The 19,457-nt window shown below is 44.7% G+C and overlaps 2 protein-coding genes across 3 annotated transcripts in view; both read left to right on the top strand.

Moving 5' to 3' along the window:
* The window catches only part of LOC144500567 (uncharacterized), a 1,101,151-nt gene that overhangs the window by 943,771 nt on the left and 137,923 nt on the right, over positions 1-19,457 (top strand). The gene's annotated exons all lie outside the window — the stretch shown is intronic.
* The window catches only part of LOC144500566 (kinetochore protein NDC80 homolog), a 187,135-nt gene that overhangs the window by 35,858 nt on the left and 131,820 nt on the right, over positions 1-19,457 (top strand). Inside the window, exons 5-6 of the mRNA XM_078223687.1 lie at positions 5,569-5,741; positions 14,709-14,811. Of these exons, the coding sequence (XP_078079813.1) occupies positions 5,569-5,741; positions 14,709-14,811 (276 nt within the window). The remainder of the gene's footprint in view (positions 1-5,568; positions 5,742-14,708; positions 14,812-19,457) is intronic.

The following is a 19,457-nucleotide window of genomic DNA, read 5'->3' as shown; positions in this document are numbered from 1 at the left end:
CCTGTTTCCATGATGTAAACCTCTATGACTCTAAGTACAGATTCATTCTTAAATCCGTTCTGCAGAAAATTGGTCAAAACAAGATGACTTTTTCAATGTCTTTTTGGGATCATAGAACCCTGCAGTGCAGGGGGAGGCCATTCTGCTCATCGATTCTGCGCCAACAACAATCCCACCCACACCCTATCCCCGTAACCCCATGTATTTACCCTGCTAGTCCCCGAACACTAAGGGGCAAGTTAGCATGGCCAATCAACTGAACCAGCACATTTTTGGACTGTGGAAGGAAACTGGAGCACCTGGAAGAAAGCCACGCAGACGCGAGGAGAAAGTGACCCAAGGCTGGAATTGAACCCAGGTCCCTGGCTCTCTAAGGCAGCAGTGACAACCACTGTGCCACCGTGCTGCCGGATGATACAATGAAGTTGTTAGCACAACCTTCAAAGCCTTCTCCATGATAAAATTATAATTTCCTCATTATTGCAATGTTAGTTCTCTTTAACAGAAGTTAATGTACATTTTCAGTAAATTAACTCGTGGCTTAGCCTCTGAATTGGAACAGCACAGTTTTCAATTTTAAGCTGAGGTACCTACAGGTGTATTAATAAAAGTGACATCAAAGATACATGAGCTTTAAAACTTATTTTGAAAGGGAGCCATGGTCTTAAAAAAAAATTGATGATTTGCACAATGCTGGAAGTACTATTATGTTTATCCTTGCAGTGGGTAAAAAAAAAATCTTCGAATATAATCTGTCAGCTGAGATTTAATAGCCAGTAACTAGTGCTGTTGCACAGTGTGGGGGTGCAACACCCTGATGTGTTCTGCTATGAATTGCTAGGATTGGGCAGCATGGTGGCACAGTGGTTAGCACTGCTGCCTCAGCACCAGAGACCCAGGTTCAATTCTGGCCTTGGGTGACTGTCTGTCTGTGAGGAGTTTGCACATTCTCTGCGTGGGTTTCCTCCCGGTGCTCCGGTTTCCTCCCACAGTCCAAAGATATAGAACATAGAACAGTACAGCACAGTCCAGGCCCTTCGGCCCTCGATGTTGTGTCGAGCTTTGTCCGAAACCAAGATCAAGCTATCCCACTCCCTATCATTCTGGTGTGCTCCATGTGCCTATCCAATAACCGCTTGAAAGTTCCTAAAGTGTTCGACTCCACTATCACAGCAGGCAGTCCATTCCACACCACAACCACTCTGAGTAAAGAACCTACCTTGGACATTCCTCCTATATCTCCCACCATGAACCTTATAGTTATGACCCCTAGTAACAGCTAAATCCACCCGAGGAAATAGTCTCTGAACGTCCACTCTATCTATCCCCTTCCCATCATCTTATAAACTTCTATTAAGTCGCCTCTTAACCTCCTCCGCTCTAAAGAGAAAAGCCCGAGCTCCCTCAACCTTTCCTACCCTCCAAACCAGGCAGCATCCTGGTAAATCTCCTCTGCACTCTCTCCAATGCTTCCACATCTTTCTTATAGTGAGGTGACCAGAACTGCACACAACATTCCAAATGTGGTCTCACCAAGGTCCTGTACAGTTGCAGCATAACTCCACGGCTCTAAAACTCAAACCCCCTGTTAATAAACACTAACACACTATAGGCCTTCTTCACGGCTCTATCCACTTGAGTGGCAACCTTCAGAGATCTGTGGATGTGAACCCCAAGATCTCTCTGTTCCTCCACATTCCTCAGAACCCTACCGTTGACCTTATAATCCGCATTCAAATTTGTCCTACCAAAATGAATCACCTCGCACTTATCGGTGTTAAATTCCATCTGCCATTTTTCTGCCCAGCTCTGCATCCTATCAATGTCTCTTTGCAGCCTACAACAGCCCTCCACCTCATCCACTACTCCACCAATCTTGGTGTCATCGGCAAATTTACTGACCCACCCTTCAGCCCCCTCCTCCAAGTCATTGATAAAAATCACAAATAGCAGAGGACCGAGCACTGATCCCTGTGGTACACCGCTGGTAACTGGTCTCCAGTCTGAAAATGTTCCATCCACCACCACCCTCTGTCTTCTATGAGATAGCAATCGGCCAAATTTCCCTCTATCCCACATCTCCTTGCTTTCTTCATGAGCCTACCATGGGGAACCTTATCAAACGCCTTACTAAAATCCATGTATATGACATCAACTGCTCTACCTTCATCTACACGCTTAGTTACCTCCTCAAAGAATTCAATCAAATTTGTGAGGCAAGACTTACCCTCCACGAATCCATGTTGACTATCCCAGATTGAGCTGCATCTTTCTAAATGGTCATAAATCCTATCCCTCAGGACTTTTCCATTAACTTACCGACCACCGAAGTAAGACAAACTGGCCTATAATGACCAGGATCATTCCTATTTCCTTTCTTGAACAGAGGAACAACATTCGCCACTCTCCAGTCCTCTGGCACTATCCCCGTGGACAGTGAGGACCCAAGGATCAAAGCCAAAGGCTCTGCAATCTCATCCCTTGCCTCCCAAAGAATCGTAGGATATATCTCATCAGACGTATCGACCCTCAGGTTTTTCAAAATCACTAATACACCTTCCCTCAGAACATCTACCTCCTCCAGCCTATCAGCCTGTGTCACACTCTCATCCTCAAAAACATGGCCCCTCTCCTTGGTGAACACTGAAGAAAAGTATTCATTCATCGCCTGTCCTATCTCTTGTGACTCCATGCACAAGTTCCCACTACTGTCCTTGACCGGCCCTAACCTCACCCTGGTCATTCTTTTATTCCTCACATAAGAGTAAAAAGCCTTGGGGTTTTCCTTGATCTGACCCGCCAAGGATTTCTCATGCCCCCTCCTAGCTCTCCTAAGCCCTTTTTTTAGCTCATTCCTTGCTAACTTGTAACCCTCAATCGACCCAACTGAACCTTGTTTTCTCATCCTTACATACGCTTCCTTTTTCTTCTTGACAAGACATTCAACCTCTTCTGTGAACCATGGTTCCCTCACTCGGCCATTTCCTCCCTGCCTGACAGGGACATACCTATCAAGGACATGCAGTATTTGTTCCTTGAACAAGCTCCACTTTTCATTAGTGCCTTTCCCTGACAGTTTCTGTTCCCATCTTTTGCTCCCTAATTCTTGCCTAATCGCATCATAATTACCCCTCCCTAAATTATAAACTTTGCCCTGCCGCATGGCCCTATCCCTCTCCATTGCAATAATGAAAGACACCGAATTGTGGTCACTATCTCCAAAGTGCTCTCCCGCAACAAATCCAACACTTGGCCCGGTTCATTACCCATTACCAAATCCAAGAGGCCCCACCTCTTGTCGGCCTATCCACATATTGTGTCAGGAAACCTTCCTGCACACACTGTACAAAAACTGCCCCATCCGAACTATTCGACCTATAAAGGTTCCAATCAATATGTGGAAAGTTAAAGTCACCCATGACAACTCCCCTGCGACTTCCACACCTATCCATAATCTGCTTAGCAATTTCTTCCTCCACATCTCGAATACTATTTGGGGACCTATAGAAAACTCCTAACAACGTGACCGCTCCTTTCCTATTTCTAACTTCAGTCCATATTACCTCAGTATGCAGATCCCCCTCGAACTGACTTTCTCCAGCTGTTAAACTATCCTTGATTAACAATGCTACTTCCACCTCTTTTACCACCTTCTCTATTCTTACTGAAACATCTATATCCCAGAACTTCCAACAACCATTCCTCTCCCTGTTCTAACCATGTCTCTGTGATGGCCACAACATCGTAGTCCCCAGTACCAATCCATACTCCAAGTTCACCTACCTTATTCCAGATGCTCCTTGCATTGAAGTAGACACACTTCAACACACCTTCCTGTCTGCCGGTACACTCCTCCGACCTTGATCCCTTCCTCAATACCTCACTACACTCAACACTGGCGTCTGGACTACAGCTCCCTTTCCCATCCCCCTGACAAATTAGTTTAAACCCCCCTGAAGAGCCGTAGCAAATTTCCCTCCCAGGATATTGGTGCCCCTCTGGTTCAGGTGTTTGTACAGGTCCCACCTTCCCCAGAATGTGTTCCAATTATCCATGTAACTGAAACCCTCTCTCCTACACCATCCCTGCAGCCACGTGTTTATCTGCACTCTCTCCCTGTTCCTCAACTCGCTATCACGTGGCACCGGCAACGTACCAGAGATGACAACATGGTTTGTCTTGGCTCTCAGCTTCCACCCTACCTCCCTAAATTCCTGTTGTAAATCCCCGTCCCTTCTCTTACCTATGTCGTTGGTACCGATGTGTACCACGACCTGTGACTGTTCCCCCTCCCCCTTAAGGATCCTGAAAACATGGTCCGAGACGTTCCGGACCCTGGCACCCGGGAGGCAACATACCATCTGTGAGTCTCTTTCGCTGCCACAGAACCTCCTATCTATCCCTCAACTAATGAGTCCCCAATAACTATTGCTCTCCTGCTCTCCCCCTTTCCCTTCTGAGCCACAGGGACGGACTCAGTGCTGGAGATCTGGTCACCTTGGCTTTCCACTGGTAGGTCGTTCCCCTCAACTGTATCCAAAGCGGTATTCTTGTTGCTGAGGGGAACGACCACAGGGGATCTCTGTACTGACTGCTTCCTCCCAGCCCCTCTCAACGTCACCCATCTATCTTCATTCCTCGGAGTAACTACATCCCTGAAGCTTCTATCTATGTACTCCTGTGCCTCCCGAATGATCCGAAGTTCATCCAGTTCCCTAACCCGTTTCTTGAAGAGCTGCAGATGGGTGCGCTTCCCACAGGTGAAATCAGCAGGGACACTGACGGCGTCCCTCACCTCAAACATTCTGCAGGAGGAACATTGCACTGTCTTCACTTCCATCCCCTCTAGATAACTTGCTGATACAACAAGAAAAAGAAAGAAAGAGCTTACCTGCTCTCACTCCGGGTCTTTTTTTTAGGTTAGAGGAGGGGGGAGGGGGGGGGGGGGTGGTGGGAGACTCGACACGTGAAGTGTCTCAGGTTTCCTCACCGTTCAGATTTATTGGGTGCAACAAAATTACCCAGGTCTCCCCACGGCCGACTTCTGATTTCCTGCTGCTTTTTTTAAAAAAAAAGCTCCAAAAAGGTAAGTGAAAATAAACTCAGCTTAACTTCCAGCTCTCCCCTCCAAAAATTGTTCCCCCCTCTGCCCGCTCCGCCGGAAGAAAAGATGTGCGGGTTAGGTTGATTGGCCATGCTAAGTTGCCCTTAGTGTCAGGGGACTAACAAGCTAAATGCATGGGGGTTGCAGGGATGGGGCTGGGTTGGATTGTTGTCGGTGCAGATTCAATGGGCCGAATGGCCTCCTTGTGCCTTGTAGAAAATCAATGATGATTTGGGTTGGTGTATCTGTTGCTGCAAGGCAAGACCCAGTAAAAACTAAAGCTTCATCCCGTAAGGATGTGGAAACGCGTACATATGCCATTAGATACTTCTGCTCCATTCTGTCCAACACACTGGGGTGTGTTCAAAGGGCATTTTAAAACAAAGTGTCATGAAATTCTCATGAATGTACATTAAATCAGAATTTTTTTTGAGATTAAAATGATTCTACCATATTTATTTTAGTTCCTTGGGGAATTTGGTTATCCACATTCTATCTCGACAAAGAGTCTGCAGTCGCCCACTACCAAGGAATTTCTGAAGATCTTCTCCTTTTTGTATAATTTGCTCGATCAATCTTACCAGATGCCTGATTCAAAGTTTGAAGAGGAGATTCCCAGAATCTTTAAATCTCTTGGGTAAGACTAGAAATATTGAAGTTACTGTGGTGGCAGACCCACAGTATGTGCATCAACTTGGCTCCATTGGGGGCATATTACCTTCAGAGTCGCAGGATGTTGAATGAACTCCCCTGGAGAACCAGAGGTGGTGGGAATCTGGAATGCATTGCCTGGGAAGGTAGTGGAGGCTGGAAATCTTACAACTTTTAAAAAAGTATTTGGATGAGCACTTGAAACTTAACATTCAAGGATATGGGATTAGTGTGACTTTAGTGGTCGTTATTGTCGGTGCCGACTTGATAGTCTAAAGGGCCTTTTCTGAGCTGTATGACTCTGGTCCAGGCTAGTAGCGCATCATTTCTTTGGTACTTGAATGTCAGAGGTGTGCCCTTTAATGGAGACATTCACTTAGTCTAACTGCGATGGCTTGGATCAAGATTTAAACAGAAAATTCCACTTTTTGTTGAAGAGCAGAATGTTTCCCTGGTGTTCTGATCAGTAATTCCCCCTCACCACCACCGCCATCAGGGTTATCAAAAATCATTCTAACTGCTGATTCGTCTGATTTGCTGTGGTGCCACAAATTGGCTACCATATTAGATGCAGAATGTGTGGTTTGTACTCTGTGCTTGCAAGTTGGGAATGACCCGAGATAAATATTTCAGATTTTAAAGATTGGATAAATCCTTCACCCATTAAACGTATTCATTAAATGAGAGCCGTGAATACATTTCCCTCTGTCACATATTATTGACAAAACATTAATCTTAACCACCTGTCCAGATCCATTAGGTTCATTCGTCTTGTGGCCAAAATTCACATAATTATAGACCCGAGGAGATAGCTTCCTGTTCGTGCCTTTTGAACAAAGTGAAATCATACTGCTTTCACATCATACTCTTACTTTCTAACATTGCTTTACCCTGGACCAAAGCTTTGTGGAAGTATCCTTCATGCATGGACTCTGCAGCATTTCATAGCAATCTCATCTCTTAAACTGCCGACTGCTTCAATGAAAAGCTGTGTTTTGTAAGCCAAATGATTGTATCTTAATCTACATTAGGCTCAATATTTCTTCACCTAGCTTTTGTGTCTGTCTTTGCAATACAAAGCGTGGTTCCTGAAATTCACCCCTCTTGAATATTATTAGAACTGAGGGGAAAAGACAGGCTTTTTGAGAACATGGTTCAGACCAATTCTCTATGTATTACTGTTTACTTTGTTAGAAATCTTTTCTTGTGATGCAGTCTTCAAAATAGGGAAAGGAAGAGGGAATAGCAATATTAACTAAGAAAAATTAGAACATTAGGGGGTATCAGTAAGGGTAAATAGACTTGCACTGAAAAGCGGAAAGGGGTGCTAAGATTTTGGTAGGAGTTTATCGGCCATCAGATAGCAGTGATAAAATAACGGGATGCAGAAATCAGAGAAACGTTTTGCGAAAACAGTTATAAAGGGAGACTAATTTCAGAGTGGGGAAACAGCTAGAGTATCAAAGGCACAAATTTCTTGTATATTCTGAAGAATGTTATAACTAAGTGCCATAACAATGAGCAAACAGGAGAGATCTGTGCCAGTCCCACCCGTGTCCTGCAATCGTCCCACACTTAGTCAAATTTTGGGGGAGTTGAGAGTTTTATGATGGTTCTGGGAGGGGTGAAGCCTAAACTTGGCAGTGTGTCCAGCTGCAAAGTGATCAAGCGCCATTTTGAAAGGGCACCTGATCGCACAGTGCACTGGAAGACCCGCTCACTCCCCCTATGGAGAACAGGACCACACCCTTATCGGCAGCATGTTTCCCCTCCCCTCAGCATTTCCCCGTCATAGGCCCCCGTCCCCTTGTCCCCGACACCCTAGCAGTGCTCACCTGGCAATGTCAGGGTGCCACCTGGCATTGCCAGGTGGGGCAGGATGGTGGCACAGTAGTTAGCACTGCTGCCTCACAGCGCCAGCGATCCAGGTTTGATTCTGGCCTTGGGTCACTGTCTGTGTGGAGTTTGCACGTCCTCCCCGTGTCTGCGTGGGTTTCCTCTGGGTGCACTGGTTTCCTCCCACAGTCCAAAAATGTATGGGTTAGGTAGTGGCCATGCTAAATTGCCCCTAGTGTCGGGGATTAGCAGGATAAATATGTGGAGTTATGGGGATAGGGCCTGGGTGGGATTGTGGTCTCTGCAGACTCGATGGGCCAAATGGTCTCCTTCTGCACTGTAGGGATTCTATGACAATGTCCAGCCATGCCCTGACCACCAATGGGCTCCAGGCACCTTCAGCGAGGCTAACAAGCCTGTGCTTGTAACTGTTAGTTGGGCCTGGATAGCAATGTCAAAAACCCAGAGCCTTTCAAGCAGACAGATAGCAGAGTAATCAGTGCGATGTTGGTGGGATTTGAACTTGGCCTCATGTGAAATCCCTCAAAGGATCTTATGGCAGCCAGTGGAATACTTGTCACACGAGCCCCAACCCAGCAGCTACTTCTGGCCCTGCACCCATGAAAGCCCCCCAGCCTGCACCATGGCAGCAGCTGACTTTCCCTCTTGCAGCCTGGAGGTTAGTGCCAAGTGGAACTCACCTCCTCGCTCGCCCTTATCTATTCACTTTATCTACCTGTCCTGCTGTCTTCGGAGATCTATAGGCATGCACACCAAGGTCCCTCTGATCTTCTATTACATATTCCCTTGCCTTGTTAGTCCTTCCAATTTACCACACCACCAATTTTTATGTCATCTGCGAACGTATTGATCATACCTCCTACATTCACATCCAGAGCTTTAATGTACACTACAACAACAAGGGACCTAGCACCAATCCCTGCGGAACACCACTGGACACAGGCTTCCAGTCACAAAAACAACCTTCGACCATTGCCTTCTGCCTCCTGCCACTAAGATAATTCTGGATCCAGTTTGCCAAGTTGCCCTAGATCCCATGAGCTCCAACCACCTTCATCAGCCTTGCATGTGGCACCTTGTCAAAACTTGGTGCGGTTTTCCAGTACTACTGGGGAAAGTTTAAACTAAGTTGGTCGAGGTGTGGGGGGAGGATAAGAACCAGAATGTAACATTAAAAATTAGAAATGAGGTGCATAAAAGCTTGGAGAAGGTAGAACAGAGAGTGATAAATAGAGACAATACATCAGGTGCAGTCAGACTGGGAGGGAGGATGAGGTTTAAATTGGGTTTACAGTGAAGTATATAAAGAATGAGAAATCAGGTTGGTGAGTTGTCCGTGCAGATTACCACATCGGAAAGTGATGTGTCAGCAATGGAGATTGATTCAAATATAGGGCAGGACTGGGTACTGAATATTCCTGGATATGAGGACTGTTTCAGTAATTCAATTTGTGATGAAGTAACAAGTTTGATTAAGGCAATGCTGTGGAGTTTGCCTATGGAGGGTCAGTTTCAGCTTGGATAAAAAAATAATTAGATTAAGGACTGAAAACAGCAAGTTGTGGTAAATGGTTTTTTTTCAGACTTCCGGCTGGTAGACAATGATGTTCCCCCAGCATCATTGCTAGAGCCACTGCTTTTTGTGAAGTAATATCTATGTAAATTACTTGGATATTGGAACATAGAATTAAATTTCAAAATATGCCAGTGATACCAAACTTGGAGTTGTGGTAAATGACAATGATATTAATCGAGTGGGACAGGACATTGGCTAGTGGAATGGTTAAATAAGTGGTAGATGGAATTTAATACAGAGAAGTGTGAGGTGATGCATCTTTTGCAGAATCGATAAGTGGCATTATAGACTTAATGGCGTGTTTCTAAACTGTGTACAGGTGAATAGATCTTTGAAAGTTAGGAGAGTGGTTACCAAAGCATATCGGATCTTGAGTTTCAAAAATAGACCTTTGGTTAGACCACAACTAGGTATTGCATCCAATTCTGACTGCCACACTTTAGGAAGGAAGTGATGGTCTTTCAGAAGGTGCAGAGATCGGCAGAACAGTCCTGGGGATGCGGGATTTCAAGTGCAAGGTTAAGCTGGAGAAGCTGGGTTCTCCCTGGAGCAATGGCGATTGAGAGACGTCTGATGAAGAAGTACAAGGTTGTAAAAGATTTAAGTAAGATAGGCAAAAAGACTGTTCCCATTAGCTAGTGGCACCAGGACTAGGGGACGTAGATTCAAGAGATGCAGGGGAATGAGAGGAATAACTTTTTACAGTGATTCGTAATGACCTGGAACTTGCCATATTTGAGGCTAGTGGGAGATGTGATGATCTATGTTTCTGAAGGAAATTGGATAAGCAGTCAAGGCAAACAATCTTACTACACAGCGACAGGGATAGAGTAGGGTAAGGGGGTGGAGCATATTGTTCTGCAGATAGCTGACATGGAATCAATGGGCCAAATGGCCCCCTTCTGTCCCATTGACTATGACAACGTGTTCAGGAAAGAAAGCAAGATGATTGGTAATATTTATTAGGCAGAATAGTACAGTGAAGGGAGATGTCCTAGAGAGCTCAAGGACAAAATCAGTTTGGTGAATAAGAAAAAAAAACGCAATACCATTACACTACTTGGTGTATTTGATAGGCCACCACATACTGAAAGAGCAGAGCAATTTTCAGGGAAATTACAGATGTGAAGAGCTATAAAGGAATGATAATTATAGTAATATAGACTAGGATAGCAGAGAGGGGAAGGTGCATCCAGGAAAATGTTTTTGCTTGTTTCTGGTCAACAAGTAAAATATTGCTGGATCTGATCTTGAGGAGTGACGTATCAAGTGGATTAAGTGTCAGTTGGGCAACATTTAGGAAACTGTGATCATAAGGCTTTAGAAAAGGACAATGGAGCAGTCTGGAGTTGGAAAATATTCTGAATTGGAGAAGGATCAATTTCGGTGAAAAAATAATGGATTGTCCTAGATAACTTGGAATAAAAGATAGGCAGGTAAAACAATGGGCTGACTTTAAAGTGCAGATGGTTTGAGTAGAGTCGAAGTACATTGCCTCGAGGAAGAAAGAAAGGGCAATCAAAATCAGAGGTCCCTGGATGAAGAAAGACAGAGTAAGATGAAGCAGAAAAATTGTGTACGAGAGATGTCTGGTTGATGTAAGTTGGAACCAGGCTCAACGTAGAGGAGGTGAAAAAAGGAAACGAGGCAAGAGCATGAGAAGATATTAATACAAAAGATGGCATCTATCTATCGACACATAAATAGTAAAAAGGTAGCATGGGTGGAATAGGACTTATGGGGACCAAAAAAGGTCCACTTGAGGAGGTGAAGAACATGGTACTAAATGAATCCTTTGGATCTCTTTACAAAGGAAGAAGATGCTGCCAAAGACATAATGAAAGAAGTAGTTGAGAGACTGGTTGAATAGGGATTGACAAATATTCATAAGATTGACTGCCCATAAAGTTAACAAGTGACCAGAACTGAATTAGATGTATTTGAGGATATTGAGCTCCATGACAACCACTGTTTTCTGGGACCTTGTGACTCCATTGAGCTTCAAGACCCACAGTTTGGGAAGGCCTGTTAGGAAAATCACCAAAGTTGACAGGAAACAGAATAATTGTTTTACAAGCTGGAGGAAGGTATTTAGTGAGGCAGTGGGAATAAGGCCACTGCTTTCCTTAATATGACCTAGATTCAGGTGCACAGGGCACAATTTCAAAATTGCAGATAAGACAAAACTTGAAAATATTATCCAGAGGAAAGTGATAGATTTCATTAGGGTATAGATAGGCTGGTGGAATGGCTGAACAAGAGGGAACTGAAATTTAATGCAGAGAGGTTTGAAGTGATATATTTTGGCCCACATATGTATGACTCTAGGTCACGGCAATGTGGTTGACTCTTGATTGCCACTTCAGTTAGCGATGGGCAACAAATGCTGGCCTTGCTAATGATGCCCACATCCCAGGGCTGACAAAGTGTCCTCCCCTCCCAAAACACTAGCACTATTCTTGTTCCACAGATGCTGTCAGACTTGCTGGGTTTTCCAGCATTTTCAGTTTTTGTTGTTTCTATGAAGTTCTCAGAGATTTGATAAGTGTCACAGTTAAGACGTGAAAGATAAAATATATATTCATCAGCTGGACTATTTTACAAAGTAAGAAGTTTAACAACACCAGGTTAAAGTCCAACAGGTTTATTTGGTAGCAAAAGCCACACAAGCTTTCGAGGCTCTGAGCCCCTTCTTCAGGTGAGTGGGAATTCTGTTCACAAACAGAACTTATAAGACACAGACTCAATTTACATGAATAATGGTTGGAATGCGAATACTTACAACTAATCCAGTCTTTAAGAAACAAAACAATGGGAGTGGGGAGAGCATCAAGACAGGCTAAAAAGATGTGTATTGTCTCCAGACAAGACAGCCGGTGAAACTCTGCAGGTCCACGCAACTGTGGGAGTTACAAATAGTGTGACATAAATTCTGATTCTAGGATCGCATGATAAAGACTCAGGAGGAAAAAAGCAGAAATATTTATGTGAAATAGTGTGACATAAACCCAATATCCCGGTTGAGGCCGTCCTTGTGTGTGCGGAACCTGGCTATCAGTTTCTGCTCCGCGACTCTGCGCTGTCGTGTGTCGCGAAGGCCGCCTTGGAGAACGCTTACCCGAATATCAGAGGCCGAATGCCCGTGACCGCTGAAGTGCTCCCCAACAGGAAGAGAACAGTCTTGCCTGGTGATTGTCGAGCGGTGTTCATTCATCCGTTGTCGCAGCGTCTGCATAGTTTCCCCAATGTACCATGCCTCGGGACATCCTTTCTTGCAGCGTATCAGGTAGACAACGTTGGCCGAGTTGCAAGAGTATGTACCGTGTACCTGGTGGATGGTGTTCTCACGTGAGATGATGGCATCTGTGTCGATGATCCGGCACGTCTTGCAGAGGTTGCTGTGGCAGGGTTGTGTGGTGTCTTGGTCACTGTTCTCCTGAAGGCTGGGTAGTTTGCTGCGGACAATGGTCTGTTTGAGGTTGTGCGGTTGTTTGAAGGCAAGAAGTGGGGGTGTGGGGATGGCCTTGGCGAGATGTTCGTCTTCATCAATGACATGTTGAAGGCTCCGGAGGAGATGCCGTAGCTTCTCCGCTCCGGGGAAGTACTGGACAACGAAGGGTACTCTGTCCACTGTGTCCCGTGGACATTCGGCCTCTGATATTCGGGTAAGCGTTCTCCAAGGCGGCCTTCGCGACACACGACAGCGCAGAGTCGCGGAGCAGAAACTGATAGCCAGGTTCCGCACACACAAGGACGGCCTCAACCGGGATATTGGGTTTATGTCACACTATTTCACATAAATATTTCTGCTTTTTTCCTCCTGAGTCTTTATCATGCGATCCTAGAATCAGAATTTATGTCACACTATTTGTAACTCCCACAGTTGCGTGGACCTGCAGAGTTTCACCGGCTGTCTTGTCTGGAGACAATACACATCTTTTTAGCCTGTCTTGATGCTCTCCCCACTCCCATTGTTTTGTTTCTTAAAGACTGGATTAGTTGTAAGTATTCGCATTCCAACCATTATTCATGTAAATTGAGTCTGTGTCTTATAAGTTCTGTTTGTGAACAGAATTCCCACTCACCTGAAGAAGGGGCTCAGAGCCTCGAAAGCTTGTGTGGCTTTTGCTACCAAATAAACCTGTTGGACTTTAACCTGGTGTTGTTAAACTTCTTACTGTGTTTACCCCAGTCCAACGCCGGCATCTCCACATCATGACTATTTTACAAAGTCATTTTTTTTCTGTGCTGTTTGAAAATGGACAATGGCTGAGCAGACAAAATGATTCAGCTGCTCATTTGATGACTGTTCCAGCTAACTTCGAACAAAGAAACACCTTCACACATAATAACCTTAATCTCACACAATAGTGCTAATGGCCAAAGCATCAGTAAGTCTGACACAATGGCATCAACAAGGGAAAGCCTGTTTACCGATTCAAGACCAGTGTCTCAAAAAACAAAAGGAACCCCCAATTAAACCTCAAAATCCCAGTCATCCTGTGTCCAACGTTGAGATATTTCACATGATCTCCCCCAAGCTGCAGTGTGATATCATCTGTTGGACCTGAATTCCAGCAGTTAATGTTACAGTTTGACGTCCAATGTGAACAAAGCTGCAGACAACAGCCTGTGCTATCTACCATCAAGCTGGTGGCAGCAGGAAAAACTCTGACCCTCATCAAATCAGCCAACTGCTGGAACCTTGAAACTGGTGCCAGCGGGCTAACTCCGTTTATGTGCCTTCTCCCGTTGTGAAAGTCTTGCTCTGGAAGATGGCACTCTTTACAATCAGTCAACCTCTTCTCGGAAGGAACACTTCTGATTCTAGACTCTGAACACATGTAATATTCAACTTGTATGTTATTGTAGTTGTGCCCTGAACCCTCTTCCTGTGTATGTGTGTGCACAAATACTCATCCTGCCTTGAGTGTGCTGCTCAAGTTCTTAAAAGAGAGAGAGACATTTGTAAATTTAAGGTTTGAGGAAAATATGGTATGATTTCTAAAGGATGAAATGTGTTTAGGGGGGTAAGAGAGCAGGGAAATCAGGGCAGATAAATCCTTAACAACACTGTATCCTAATACTTCACCAACTGCAGCAGTTCAATAATATGGCTCATCACCATTCCTTCACTGGCAATAAAGATTGGTGCTAAATGTTGTCTTTACTATTGTTGAAAGATGTGAGTAGTGGAGTCCCCAATGGATCTATAATTTGAGGCCTAAATTTTTTGCAACTTATTACTAGCTTGAATAAAATAATAGCCATATATTCAGTGGTAACAATTCTTGCATTCCTCCTGAAGTCCCCACTGTCACAAATGCTAGTATGTAGTTCATAAGTCTTTCTTGACTTGAGATTTGATCATGTTTGTAGAACAATGACCATGAACAGTGATCTGATATTTCACATGCCTACTCTCGTTAATATGTATTTTACATGGTGTGTGGAAGATTTTGTCCAAGAAATTAAGCTATATTCCTATTCATTGGGAACTGATTTCTTTATTCATTTAAGGTATCCCTTTCCATTGTCAAAAAGTTCACTGTATACAGTCGGAGCTCCACACACTTGGCCACTGATTCTTGGTGCATTGGTTTGGTTGATGGATCACATTAAGGTAAGAATTTCCAATCATAAAGCATATATAGTATATATATTTAAAGGAAGCTTGTTACTGCCAATTAGGTCTGTGAGCAAGGAAACTCTAGCATAATCTTGAGCTGTCAGTTGCATACGAGTTTGAAAAAATAATCTAGAAATTTGCATGACTAAAAGTGAGTGAAATTGTTGAGTGACTGGAGAATCCAAGTGGTTCATTACTTGATCTAGCCTGTAAGTGACTCCATTCTCATACGGCGCAATGTGGTTAAACCTTTTAAGCAGCCTTGTTAAGCCTTGGGTGTATCAGAGAACCATAAAAAAATTAAGGTGCAGAAAGAGGCCATTCAGCCCATCATGTCTGCAATGGCCACGAGAAAAAAAGAAACTAGCTGCTCGTTTTAATCCCACTTTTCAACACCTGATCCTGTAGCCATCCAGGTATCTTTTGAATGAGTTGAGCATTTCAGCCTCAGCCACTAACGTGGGCAGTGAATTCCAGGTGCCCACTACCCTCTGAGTGAAAAAGATTTCCCTCATGTCCCCTCTAATCATTAAATCTAAGCCCTCTTGTAACTGACCCTCATCCAAGGGAAACCGGTTGGCCCCTCATAAATTTGTTCACCTCAATGAGGTCACCCCTTAACCACCTCTGTTTTATGGGAACAACCCTAGCTTATCTAATCTCTCCTCAAAGTTGCAATTTTGAAGTCCTGGCAACATTCTTGTAAATCTCCTCTGCATTCGCTCCAGAACAATATATCCTTCCTGTAATGCGACCAGCACTGTGCACACAACTCCAGCTTGTGGCTTTATACAGTTCCAGCATTGCATCCCTGCTTTTGATTTCAATACCTTGCCCAATAAAGGAAAGTATTCCATATGCTTTCATGACTGCCTTGTCTACCTCTCCTCCCACCTTCAAGGACATGCACATCAAAGTCTATCACCACCTCAACACCTCTCAATATCTCTATTCTCTCCCCACAGATGTTGCCAGACCTGCTGGGACTTTGCAGCATTTTCTGTTTTTGTTTCAGATTCCAGCCTCCCCAGTATTTTGCTTTTCTCTCAATATCTTCCCGTTTATTGAGTATTCCCTTCCTTTGTTTGTCTTCCCCAAATGCATGGCTCTCTGGTTTCCAGGTTGATTTTATGTCTGTTGGGCCATAGCCCGTTTAAGGGAATGGGTCAGGTGACCCTGGCTGCAGGGTAATCTGCTTGGGGGGACCTCCGCCCCCCCACACCAGAGGGCAATTATCATAGGATCATAGAATCTCTACAGTACAGAAGGAGACCATTCAGCCCATCGAGTCTGCACCAACCATAATCCCATCTAGGCCCTGTCCCCATAATTCCATGCATTTACCCCAGCTAGTCCCCCTGACACTAAGGGGCAATTTAGCATGGCCAATCAACCTAACCCGCACATCTTTGGATTGTGGGAGGAAACCGGAGCACCCGGAGGAAACCCATGTGGAGAATGTGCAAATTCCACACAGTGACCTGAGGTCGGAATTGAACCCAGATCCTTGGTGCTGGCTCCTGCATTCATTCGTTCCCAAGCGCTCAGTACTCCTAGTCACCCGACAACCAAGTCTTCCTCTTGTTGCCCTGCAACAACCGATGCCAACGACAGTCGAGGAGACAGACTTGTAACCGTTGACAGCAGCCGAGTTCACCAAATGTACTGTTTCCCAAGACGCTCTCTTACCCGTGTGGTCCCACTCATCCTCAGAGGGTTTTCGTTACACTCTGCACTAAGGATCTCGGCAGACAGTCCATGGTAAAGGTCCTGATCCTTCACCTTATGAGCGCCGGTCACTCCCACCTTTGTCGCCAGTGCTAAATTCTTTACTACTGAGGAGTTGTCCTGAAGAACTCCACAGACAGGCATCAGGGAGTACAGGTATTTATTGCAGTCTCCACACTCCAAACAAAACAAGGACTGGCAGCTCAATGTTCCAGGGTTCCAATGTTTCAGGCGGGATAGAGGCAGAGGGATAAAAGGTGGGGGGGTGGCATTGTTGGTCAGGGAAAATGTTACAGCGGTACTCAGGCAGGATAGATTAGGGAGCTTGTCTACAGAGGCCCTATGGGTGGAGCTGAGAAACAGGAAAGGTATGACCACATTAATGGGGTTGTATTATAGACCACCCAATAGTCAGCAAGAATTGGAGGAGCAAATCAGCGGAGAGATAGCTGACAACTGCAAGAAACACAAAGTTGTGATAGTAGGGGATTTTAATTTTCCACATATAGATTGGGACTCGCATACTGTTAAAGGTTTAGACGGGGTAGAGTTTGTAAAATGTGTTCAGGAGAATTTTCTACAACAGTATATAGAGGTGCCAACTAGAGAGGATGCGATATTGGATCTCCTATTGGGAAATGAGTTAGGGCAGATGATGGATGTGAGGGAACACTTTGGATCCAGTGATCATAATGCCATTAGTTTCAACCTGATCATGGATATGGATAGATCTGGTCCTCGGGTTGAAGTTCTGAACTGGAAAAAGGCCAAATTTGATGAAATGAGAAGGGATCTGGGAAGTGTGGATTGGCACAGGCTATTCTCTGGTAAGGATATAAATGGAAAGTGGGAGGCCTTCAAAGGAGACATTTTGAGAGTGCAGAGTTTGTATGTTCCTGTCAGGATTAAAGGCAAAGTAAATAGGAATAAGGAACCTTGGTTCTCAAGGGAGATTGTAACACTGATTAAGAGGAAGAGAGAGTTGTATGAAATGTACAGGCAGCAAGGAACAGATCAGATACTTAAGAGGGAAATCAGGAGGGCTAAAAGAAGACATGAGGTTGCTTTGGCAGACAGAGTGAAGGATAATCCAAAGAGCTTCTATAGGTACGTTAGGAGCAAAAGGATAGTGAGGGATAAAATTGGTCCTCTTGAAGACCAGAGTGGTAGACTGTGTATGGAACCAAAAGAGATGGGGGAGATACTAAATGTTTTTTTTGCATCCGTATTTAGTGAGGAAACGGGCATGGAGTCTACGGAAGTAGGGCAAACTGGTAGGGAGGTCATGGAACCTTTACAGATGAAAGGGGAGGAGGTGCTCGCTGTCTTGAGGCAAATCAGAGTGGATAAATCCCCAGGACCAGACAGGGTATTCCCACGGACCATGAGGGAAGCTAGTGTTGAACTTGCAGGGGCCCTGGCAGACATATTTAAAATGTCAGTATTCACGGGGGAGGTGCCGGATGATTGGAGGGTGGCTCATGTTGTTCCGTTGTTTAAAAAAGGTTCCAAAAGAAATCCGGGAAATTATCGGCCAGTAAGTTTGACGTCGGTGGTGGGCAAGTTATTGGAAGATGTGATAAGGGATAGGATCTACAAATATTTGGATAGACAGGGACTTATTAGGGAGAGTCAACATGGCTTTGTGCGTGGTAGGTCATGTTTGACCAATCTATTAGAGTTTTCCGAGGAGGTTACCAGGAAAGTGGATGAAGGGAAGGCAGTGGATGTTGTCTACCTGGATTTCAGCAAGGCCTTTGAGAAGGTCCCTCATGGGAGGTTAATTCGGAAGGTTCAGTCGCTAGGTATACATGGGGAGGTAGTAAATTGGATTAGACACTGGCTCAATGGAAGAAGCCAGAGAATGGTTGTGGAGGATTGCTTCTCTGAGTGGAGGCCTGTGACTAGTGGTGTGCTGCAGGGATCGGTGTTGGGTCCATTGTTGTTTGTCATCTATATCAATGATCTGGATGATAATGCGGTAAATTGGATCAGCAAGATTGCTGATGATACAAAGTTTGGAGGTGTAGTGGACAGTGAGGAAGGTTTTCAAAGCTTGCAGAGGGATTTGGACCAACTAGAAAAATGGGCTGAAAAATGGCAAATGGAATTTAATGCAGACAAGTGAGGTATTGCACATTGGAAGGACAAACCAAAGTAGAACATACAGGGTAAATGGTAGGACTCTGAAGAATGCAGTTGAACAGAGGGATCTGGGAATACAGGTACAGAATTCCCTAAAAGTGACGTCACAGGTGGATAGGGTCGTAAAGAGTGCCTTTGGTACATTGGCCTTTATAAATCGGAGTATCGAGTATAAAAGTTGGAGTGTTATGGTAAGGTTATATAAGGCATTGGTGAGGCCGAATTTGGAGTATTGTGTACAGTTTTGGTCACCTAGTTACAGGAAGGATGTAAATAAGGTTGAAAGAGTGCAGAGAAGTTCACAAGGATGTTGCCAGGACTTGAGAAGCTGAGTTACAGAGAGAGATTGAATAGGTTGGGACTTTATTCCCTGGAGCGTAGAAGATTGAGGGGAGATTTGATAGAGGTGTATAAGATTTTGATGGGTATAGATAGAGTGAATGCAAGCAGGCTTTTTCCGCTGAGGCTCGGTGAGAAAAAAACCAGAGGGCATGGGTTAAGGGTGAAAGGAGAAAAGTTTAAAGGGAATATTAGGGGGTGCTTCTTCACGCAGAGAGTGGTGGGAGTGTGGAATGAGCTGCCGGATAAAGTGGTAAATGCGGGGTCACTTTTAACATTTACGAAAAACTTGGACGGGTTCATGGATGAGAGGGGTGTGGAAGGATATGGTCCAAGTGCAGGTCAGTGGGACTAGGCATAAAATGGTTCGGCACAGACAAGAAGGGCCAAAAGGCCTGTTTCTGAGCTGTAATTTTCTATGGTTCTCA

This window comes from Mustelus asterias, chromosome 11 (assembly GCF_964213995.1).
Source record: "Mustelus asterias chromosome 11, sMusAst1.hap1.1, whole genome shotgun sequence".
In the NCBI taxonomy this organism is placed as follows: Eukaryota; Metazoa; Chordata; class Chondrichthyes; order Carcharhiniformes; family Triakidae; genus Mustelus; species Mustelus asterias.
The sequence above is the reverse complement of the archived record's forward strand: the minus strand, read 5'-3'. Positions and strand labels throughout refer to the sequence as shown.